This window comes from Pelmatolapia mariae, linkage group LG2 (assembly GCF_036321145.2).
Source record: "Pelmatolapia mariae isolate MD_Pm_ZW linkage group LG2, Pm_UMD_F_2, whole genome shotgun sequence".
Lineage (NCBI taxonomy): Eukaryota > Metazoa > Chordata > Actinopteri > Cichliformes > Cichlidae > Pelmatolapia > Pelmatolapia mariae.
This window is the reverse complement of record NC_086228.1, coordinates 28,431,142-28,441,227: the sequence shown is the minus strand read 5'-3', so window position 1 is coordinate 28,441,227 and position 10,086 is coordinate 28,431,142. Positions and strand designations below refer to the sequence as shown.

The window sequence follows — 10,086 nt, the reverse complement described above, 5'->3', positions numbered from 1 at the left end:
GTTCCAGGCCCCGATAAGCAGCCACCAAGGAGTGAGCCGGTGTGTACCCGGACGCCCACCCCCGGACACAAAGAACCACCAACGCATCGATGTCTGAGGGCGTCCGCCACCGGCAGGGGAAGTGGTGGGGGGAGATAGGCCTCCAAACCTTGGAGGGCCTGAGATGTCCCCAGAGAGGTGGCGTCTGATACCCAACCTGACATATAGACACAGACATACAGGCACACTCAAATACAAACATCCATTCCCACCCTCATGCTCTCATAGGCAATTACTCCACACTCAACCAACGTGGAGACAGACATAAAGAGACGCTGTACACACAATCACACTCCCCAAGCGTACTCTAAGAACCGGGTCTATGTTAAAATAGCTAAGATAGCTCACTAAATGTAAAGCTATAACAGTGTTTTTATTACACATTAAAACAACTAAATAAAAAACTTTAAGTTTAATTATTTTAATAAGGACTTGGACTTGGGCCCCTGATGGGCACCGGGCAAAGTGATCTGGTGTGGACCAGGGGAAGGCCCATGGTGGATGTTGGCGCAATGTGAATTCTGCCCAGTACTCTGAATGTCAAAGTGAAGAAATTCAATGAAGCGCAGGTAAACGGTGAGAGTAACTATGATTCTCTTAAGGTAGCCAAATGCTTTGTCATTTAGCTAGTGAAGTGCATTCAATTCCAGAGAGAGTTCAATTCCACCATCAGGCTGGGGTCTTGCTGTGCGGAGTCTGCATGTTCTCCCAGTGTTTCTCTCCGGGTACTCCAGCTTCCTCCCACTGTCCAGTGACATGGAGTTAGTGAGGTTAGGTTAATTGGAAACTCTAAATTGCCCATAGGTGAGAATGGTTGTCTGTGCCTATGTGTTAGCCCTGTGACAGACTCGCGACCTGCCCCTGTACCCTGCCTCTCGCCCTAAGACAGCTGGGATAGGCTAAGTGGCAGAGAATGGATTGATGTATTTTAATAAATTTTTGACAGTGACGATAAGCATGGGCATGAAATAGACTGAGTATAAAAATCATTTACTGTTTAATGCATGATTATTTAGTCAACTAAAATATTTGTTCTCACAAACATTACAGAGGTGTATGACTATGTCTGTAAATCACCTAATGTACACTATAAATGTTAATATGTTATACAAAATTATTTTTGCAGTGTAGAAGTAGAAGTAAAAGCAAAGTATACAATATGAATATTTACTAAATTAAATGCAATCTTTAGTTCAATGTAAACTTATTTTATAACATCATATTTCGATATAGGATTTTCACTTCAGTAAGAGAAGAGTATTTACATCTTTCTTTATTTGTCAATACACTGGCAAAAACATATTTAACTCTCCAAAATGCTGAATACGTTTTTTCAACAAATTCCCAAAGAAAAGACAGAAAGCATCATTTAAAAAACTGTTTAAGATTGCTGAAATAAAATTTAGTATAAACAGCAGTAACAAGTGGGCTGATTCTTTTTGTTTATAGCGTTATCTAATTTCAGCTTTACCTAGAAAAAAAGTGGCAAATGACTATGGACTACTTTTCTTACATCTTTTTTTCTATTAGTTTCCACAGAATCCAAATCCAAAAACACTCAGAGCTTCACTAGATGAAATTTGCAACTTAGTGTTGGCCTAAGTTGCAGAACTTCTCATTTCGACCATCAAAACAGAGTTTTCTGGGAATTCTGTTTGTGGGACAGCAGAGGCTTCAACTTTTTCATTTTTCTTTTTCTTCCAAGTAAAGTAGATGGAAATCCCAATTAATAAGACAATTACCACAACAGCTCTCAAACCACATATAGGCAAGGAAATATCTGTTCAGAGACACAAAAATCACAAGCAAAGTTAATGATGTGACAGGAGCGTTATCTGTTATGTACTGTGGTTCATATCTACTTTTTGCTGACTCTTTATTTACAAAGACTCATCACACCAGGTAGTGGCATGTATTTGATTTGTAAGATTTTCTTTTTTACATATATCATTCCAGATACCCTTTCTGAAGCAACCCAAGGGGATTTTTGTTTCCTCCCAAGAGCCAAAGATCTTTTGGTCATTAGGCAAATGTGCAAACCACTACACTTTTCAGTAGTCATGCAACGGATCACGGTTGATCCGAAATCCAAACCGATCCCACTCCACGGTTCGGCACGCACTTGATCCGAAGATTCGAAAAAGAAGGAAAAAAAGTATGTGTATGGTGCGCGTGGTCAGTCTGTCAAGCGATAATTATGGCCAGCGCTAGCGGTCCAAGTGGAGGAGCAGAGGAGTTTGCGGCATTTAAGCAGCCCTTTGCTGCCCAATTCGACCGAGCTACAGCTATTACAAAAGCTACTGGGGTGTTTAGCTGCAGATCGGAGGCCGTATTCCCTTGTGCAAAACAAGGGGTTTAAACTATGATGAGCGTGCTTGAGCCATGCTATGATATCCCTTTGCACGTCCACTTCAGTGACAAGATCGTACATGTATGAGCAGGAAAAGTTTAAAGTTATGGCTGAACTGTCCCAGGCATCTTCTGTTGCCCAACTACAAATGGGTGGACCTCCAGGGCAACGGAAAGCTATGTGACCGTGAATGCTCATTATATCACAGCGGAGTGGTAGATACAAAGCCCTGTACTGCCCTATATTGCACCTTAATTTGTTTTTATATAATTGCGTGGAATGAGTCTTGAGTTTAATGTTTTTAATAGGCATAATATTCTTTTTTTGCTGATCCGAAAATTGATCCGATCCGTGACTTAAAACCGTGATCCGAACCGTGAGATTTTTGATCCGTTGCACCACTACTATTCAGCCACTACTATGGTTCACATTAGTTAAATCCTTTTCCAGTTGTCAAAGGCTAATCACATTCACATTCAAGAATGGTGAAATAGATAACATAGGTGTGTCTACTAGGAGGATGAGGGGTGTCACTGGTGGATGCCACTATTTTTTGTTGATTGTGATCTTTAAGACTTGCAGGCACACAGTCTAGTGTTGGGTGGTCGTGAACGAAACGGCTTGTAGGGCTGACTTTTTGAAGTGAATGACGCTGAGCAGAGGGAGAAGGGGTGGTAGTTACACAGCAGCAGCAGTAGTAGCAGCAGCAGCACACAAACAGAGCAGGAGGGAGAAAGAGAAAGAGAGCCAGGGGCAACAGCAAAAAACAACGTCGACACATTAGAAAGGTATAGTGAAGAAAATGAGTGACACCAAGAAAAGATGCAAAATCTGGAACCATTTCAATTTTATTGACAATACAAAGGCAGAGTGTAGAATCTGCAAGAAAAGAATATCATGTAGAGCCGGCTCCACAAACAACCTGCACAGCTGAGAACTGTCCACCCATCAGTGCAATGAGAAGATAAAACACAGTTAGATGAGTGTGATATTATTGAAGGTGCTTTTTTTTTCTTTTTGTTTTGCATATTTGAATCTATATTTTATTGTGTTGTGCTTTGCAGTGTTTTGTGTTGTTTCACTTGAAATTTGTTTTAAAGGGAAAAAAAACAGACAATTTAAAGAGTTAAAAGTTGAATTGTAAATAGTTGTTTTTTGTATTTTATAATTTATTTGATATTTAACATTTATCACTTATAATTTATGTGGCGTGAATAAATAAAAGCATATGTATATAATAAACATACATAATTAATAAACACATTTTTTCATTAGTAATTTATTTTGTGTATAATTTTATATTGTTGTTGATAATAAATTAATTAAAGCAACAAAACAACACAAAGAGCTCCTTGGGAGCCAAAAGAGTCTGCTCTTTTTAGTGAGCCGAGCCAAAAGAGCCGGTTCTCTAAAAAGAGCCGGAGTTGTCATCAAAACCACTGTCTGTTGTTGGTTTAAGACAGACTGTTTATGGCTGCAGGTGCACAGACAATATATTACAGATAATATAATGATTAAGTTATTTTTTCATCATGTTCTCACTCACCACAAGTACATATGCTCTGTTCTTTGGAGACGTCACTGACGTTGTTCCTGACTGAGCAGACCAGATCTCCTGAGATGTGTTGTTTCAGAGTGATGATGTTACTCTCATTATTTCCAGAAGAGAGCTCAGCATCTGTCAGTGTGCGTCCATCCAGAGTCCAGCTGTACTGAGGACTGTCCCCTCCCTCAGAGGAGCAGGACACCCTCCTCTGTCCCAGGAATTGACACTCAGAAACCATCAGGACAGAGGTCACAGGAGCTGATAGAAAAACACAAAGATGAGTTTTGATACCATAATAAGATGCACTTTCATGCACTATGTGCCTCAGCACTTGATGCCCCTAATCTCTCATATGGTCTGCCACTTGGCGCTGAGTTTCTGTAGTTCCTGAAATCTTCCACTTTGCAAAAATATTACTTACAGTTGATTATGGAATATCTTGGAGAGAACAAATATCTCAAAATAACTTGCTGCAAAGGTAGTATCCTGTTACAGTAACATACACAACCTCAGTGAGCTCATTAGAATTATTCATTAATTCACAAATGTTTGTAGAGGCAGACTGCATGGCTAGGTGCTTGGTTTCATACATCTGTGTCAATGGAACTGAAACCAGCTGAATTCCAAGATTAAGAGATGTGACCCAATTACATTTACATCAATTAAAGGCTGTATTTCCCAACGTTTACCTTGAATGAACAGCTGTAAAGTCCGCACGCCTGATGATTTTCCATCTGAATCAAAGGTTTGAAGGATATAATCACCACTGTCCTTCCTGCTCAGGTTACTGATCCTAAATTTTCCATTACTGGGAAAAAAGAGAGCTCTGTGTTCTATCGTATTATAAAGAACCTTATTCCTCACATATAGTATTATTAATGAATTCTTTAACAGTTGGTATCTATATTTTTCAGAGGTGCTGTCCATCAGCTGGATGTCCACAGTTCCTCCCAAAGCTCCATAACATTGAGCTCCATCCTGTCTGCCATCACAGTAAGTTCCCACACCTGCAAATTTGAAACATTAAAAAGAAAAACATTTGTGATTCATTAGTTTCTGTTTAAGTGAGTCCAAACTCACTTAAACACACCACAACAAGGCTGCCAAGGTTCATAGTGAGCTAAGAATTTACCACTAAAACTGGTAAAAAGACAAAAACAGAATGAAAGCTCTGCTCAAATGGTCACGTACTGAAGATGTAACCAATAGATTCTTACATTAATATATTAAATAAAAAATCAAAGTACACAAATCTTACTTTCTTGTATTTGTGGTGCTTTAATTTCCCTGAGGACTGAGCCAGATATTTTTTTAAGCTTAAAAACGAGGTTCACTTGTTGGTTTAATACACAAGGTTCTATTGGCTTCATACACCCACCCTGACACCTGTGTCCCATTGATTGAGGTGCAGTTGATGAAAATAAAGCCTAACCGTAAAAACATATAATTCATGAATAAATGTACAAAGTGACCATAATAAACAAAGTCATGATTATTATTGTTTTATCAAAATGTTCTCAATCACCACAGGCAGATATCTTCTGTTCTTTGGAGACATCAGTGACGTTGTTCTTCACTGAGCAGACCAGATGTCCTGAGATGTGCTGTTTCAGAATAATGATGTTATCCTCATTATTTACAGAAAGGAACTCAGCATCTGTCAGTGTGCGTCCATCCAGAGTCCAGCTGTACTGAGGACTGTCCCCTCCCTCAGAGGAGCAGGACACTTTCCTCTCTCCCTGGGACAGACACTCAGAGACCATCAGGACAGAGGTCACAGGAGCTGAGAGAAACACACACAGATGAGTTTAGATATTATAATAAGATGCACTTTCATACACTATGCTTCCTTCTGTGTAACATTACATGGCCTGTAACTTGGTGGCTGATTTTCCATAGTAGCTAAAATTTTCCACTTTGCAGTCACTTACAGTACATCGTGGAATATCTAGGAGGGAAGAAATATCTCAAAATTATTTGCTGCAAAGGTAGTATCCTGTTACAGTAACATGCACATATTCAATGAGCTCTTTAGAATTGATTCATTTATTCACAAATGTATGTAGAGGCAGACTGCATGGCTAGGTGCTTGGTTTCATACATCTGTGGCAATGGACCTGAAACCAGCTGAATTCCAAGATTAAGAGATGTGGCCCAATACTTTGGTGAATGTAGTGTGCATCATGTAGATTATCATTATTTATGGCTAATTCATATGCTAATTCAAAACAGGGGATGCACAAAATATACGTATCTGAAATTATGTATACTATATTATAAAGATATCCAAAACAATATTGCATTTACATCAATTAAAGGTTGAATTTCCCGATGTTTACCTTGAATAAACAACTGTAAAGTCCACATGTCTGACATTCTTCCATCTGAGTCAAAGGTTTCAAGGGTATATTTACCACTGTCATTCCTGCTCAGGTTATTGATCCTAAATGTTCCATTACTAGGAAAAAAGACAGCTCTATATTCTATGGTATTAGAGAGAATCCTTTTCTCTCTCACATATAGTATTCTTAATAAATTCTTTAACAGTTGGTATCTAGGTATTTCTGAGGTGCTGTCCATCAGCTGGATGTCCACAGTTCCTCCCAAAGCTCCATAACACTGAGCTCCATCCTGTCTGCCATCACAGTAAGTTTCCACACCTGCAAATGTTGAAACATTAAAAAAAGAAAAACATTTGTGATTTGTTAGTTTCTACCAAATAAATCACAATAAAAACTGAATCAACATTATCAGCAAACCAAAATTTACTGATGTGAGGACTTTTACTTGTTAAAAATTATTTTTTGTATTACCATGTTCATACCTAATATCAAATTATGTTTTGGATAACCCAGTGTTTTCATTGAATGGTATCAAATTATTTATAGTAGCACTACTGCCATAAATCTGTCAGCTCTTAATATTTTACTCAGAGTGGATAGCAGTTTTGCAATTTGTAGGTAATAGAGCCTCAAGAACAAAATTCTGCATCCATAATCCCAAAGTTATCACACAAATGTGTCCAACCTTTACTAATATATTAGTAAATAAGAAATACAGGTAGACACATTCTCCACATTTTAGACGAATGCAAAAACTAAAGTATATTCATGTGAAAAAAAGAAAAGAAATGGGTGTTTGTCAAAAAGAAAACAGGAAGCCATATTTCAGAGGAAAGAATCCGCACACAAACAGGACGGAGATGTTCATTTCTGAAGGTGGCATTATAAATGAAAAAGTAAAGCAACCTATACATTCTTCAGCATATCAGTAGTCACGGCATGGCATAAATAACTTAAGATCTGGATTCCTAGAAACAGCCAATCAATAAGTTGAGACACATTCTTCAAAATCAGGCAGTCCATCAAAGTAACAAATAAGTTGGATGTCTCTGATAAGGATGGAAAGAATAAAGTCCTTTAAAAAGCCAGAACTCACTTAAACACACTGCAACAAGGCTGCCAAGGTGCATAGTGAGATAAGAATTTACCACATGCTGTTTTCATTATATTTGTTACCCTTGGGTCGAATCCTTGATAAATACAATTTCTCTTTTCACTTTTATGCGGATGACATTCAAATCTATTTTGAACTAGCTGAGGATGTCACGTCGTCATTGCAACACTTCTCTGATTGTATGAATGAAGTTAAAAACTGGTTACTGAGCAATTCTCTTATACTAAATGATAAGAAGACTGAAATTCTAATCTTTGATACTCCCTTCTCCCGGGCTGAATCAACTGGTATTTTTGGGCCCTTTGCTGATTCCCTTTCTGACACTGTGAGGGACCTGGGTGTTGTCTTGGATAGTTCCTTCAAGTTGGACAAACATGTGTCCTCCGTAGTTAAATCGAGTTTCTATCAACTACGTCTAATCTCTAAGGCCAGGCCCTACATACCACGTAAGGACCTGGAGAAACTTATCCATGCCTTTGTTACATCAAGGTTAGATTATTGTAATTCCCTGTATACTGGTCTCCATTCTGCCCTCATTCATAAACTGCAGCTTGTTCAAAATGCGGCTGCGCGTCTCTTAACTGGAACTGGCAGGTTTGAGTCTATTACTCCAGTTCTTTCCGACCTGCACTGGCTCCCTATTAAATTTCGTATTGATTTTAAAATTTTATTGCTCACTTTTAAAATCATAAACAACACCGCGCCCAGCTATCTTACGGATCTCCTCAGTTTTTATATCCCTGGGAGAGCGCTTAGATCAGCAGGCCAAATGCTCCTGGTGCAACCGAGATCTCGGCTCAAGACCAGAGGTGGCCGCGCATTCGCCGCTGTCGCACCCTACCTCTGGAATAACCTCCCCCTAGCTATTCGGGCGTCTGATTCAATTCAATCTTTTAAATCTCGATTAAAAACTTATTTGTTTAGCCTTGCCTTCCCCAGCTCTTAGAGCCCACATCCTTAGTGTATTGGAACTTATTTTTATTACTTCTTAATGATTATAATGTTTTAACCTTCAGCCTTTCGGGTTGTGCCTACTATGCCTGGTCTATTATTGGTTAGTTATGTCACCTGCCTGTTAGTATATTTTATGTGTATTTTGTATTTTATGCTTTATATTTGTATTTAATATTGCTCTTAACTCATTTTGTGAAGCACTTTGGCATGCCTGTGGTTTTTAAATGTGCTATATAAATAAAATTGTATTGTATTGTATTGTACTGCTACTAAAACTGGTAAAAAGACAAAAAAAGGAACTAAAGCTCTGCTCAAATCGTCATGTACTGCAGATGTAGCCAATAGATTCTTACATTAAGTTCATAAAATAAAACAAAGTACAGATATTGTAATTTTGTGTAAGTATTCATGCTGCTTTAGAATCTCTGAGGACGATGTCAAATATTTTGTACAGGTTAAAAAAGTATTAAATGATGAGTGACACATGTAAAAAGAGTATCTCACCATGAGACAGTCCCAGGAGAATCACCATTAATCCCAGCACAGCTTCCATGTCTCCTTACTGTTCAGTGTGTGTCTTTATTAAATGGCATGCACATATGTCCAGCAGCTAACAGTCAGAAATGGCTCCTGCTACTGATCAGCTTATTTTAAAAAGCTCCTCACATTAGAAACGGAAGCAAAACCAACATACCACAAACCCAACAGAAAGACTGTTCTCACTCTGTGTGTGGAAATGTGAAAAAGGAAGTGCAACTAGCATGTTCATTACTTTGCAGAATTTTTTTTTTAATTATTACTCACACTGTCACTGGACTATTTTTAGTCTGTAACAAACTAACACTATCCTGCCCATCACTTAGTATCTACCACAATGTCAGGTAGTTTAGTTCAACAGCAGCCCCGTGTATATTCCATTTTAAGTCCATATTTTGGTGATAAACACATCAATGAAGAAAAAAAAACACTTTTAAATAATATCACAACATAATATCATATTATTACAATATACATAAATATCACGTTATAACAAAAACCTTTCACGTTCGTACAATATAAATATTATATTGTATGAATGTGATAATTATGTATATTGTAATAATGTGATATTATGTTGTTCAAACGTGGACTGCCTTCCAAGTGTATTGACAATGTTCAATTTAAGGTTTTTTACTGTGAGACCAAGCTGGGGCCCTGTGGAACTAAAGCACTGGCTGTGTTGGATTCAGAGGCTGAGTCGGAGGTCTCAGTTTGCTCTGGATTCCTAGAGGTGAAGAAAAAAAACCACTTTTAAAACATTTAAAAGTGTACATTTTCTGTTTCGGAATTTGGCATTTATGGTATTTAGGCTAATTAGTGATTTGAGTTGTTGTTTTTGCCAGTACTCATTTATTTATATCAATGCAAGTTCTGAAAAGTAACACTATTACTCATTATTAATGTATTGATGCATTCTCAATAATAGCTGTTTTTCTCCATCATCATTATTTTTTCCACAAAGAGGAACCTGAATTAACATGATCAATAATTAATTATTTAAAATAGGACTACACTACTGATGATTATGAGCATGACAGTTTGACAGACTTTTATAGGAACTTCCACATTCTGGCAACCTTCAGATAAACTACTCTATTTTACTGAGATGCAAAAAGGCACAACTTACACTGTCCATGTTTCCTGTTACTGATCAGCTTCAAATCAAAACATGTAAATTTAGATCTGTTAGAATGTGACTACT

At 37.8% G+C, this 10,086-nt stretch overlaps 1 protein-coding gene across 1 annotated transcript; it reads right to left on the bottom strand.

The window, feature by feature from the left end:
• Positions 1-1,358: 1,358 nt before the first annotated feature.
• Positions 1,359-9,010, bottom strand: LOC134637005 (peroxidasin homolog). The gene is made up of 6 exons (XM_063487325.1): positions 8,850-9,010; positions 6,275-6,595; positions 5,461-5,718; positions 4,625-4,942; positions 3,936-4,193; positions 1,359-1,819 (listed from the first exon to the last, which is right to left on the bottom strand). The coding sequence occupies exons 1-6, from the start codon at positions 8,896-8,898 to the stop codon at positions 1,638-1,640; spliced, it is 1,386 nt and encodes a 461-aa protein (XP_063343395.1). The 5' UTR covers positions 8,899-9,010; the 3' UTR covers positions 1,359-1,637.
• Between the last annotated feature and the right edge of the window lie 1,076 nt (positions 9,011-10,086).

Coding starts and splice junctions, on each gene's coding strand:
- LOC134637005 (XM_063487325.1), bottom strand. CDS start 8,898: ATGGAAGCTGTGCTGGGATTAATGGTGATTCTCCTGGGACTGTCTCAT. Junction 4,194..4,624: donor TTTACAGCTGTTCATTCAAG/GTAAACGTTGGG, acceptor TTTTTCTATCAG/CTCCTGTGACCTCTGTCCTG. Junction 1,820..3,935: donor ACAGAGCATATGTACTTGTG/GTGAGTGAGAAC, acceptor GTCTCTGAACAG/ATATTTCCTTGCCTATATGT.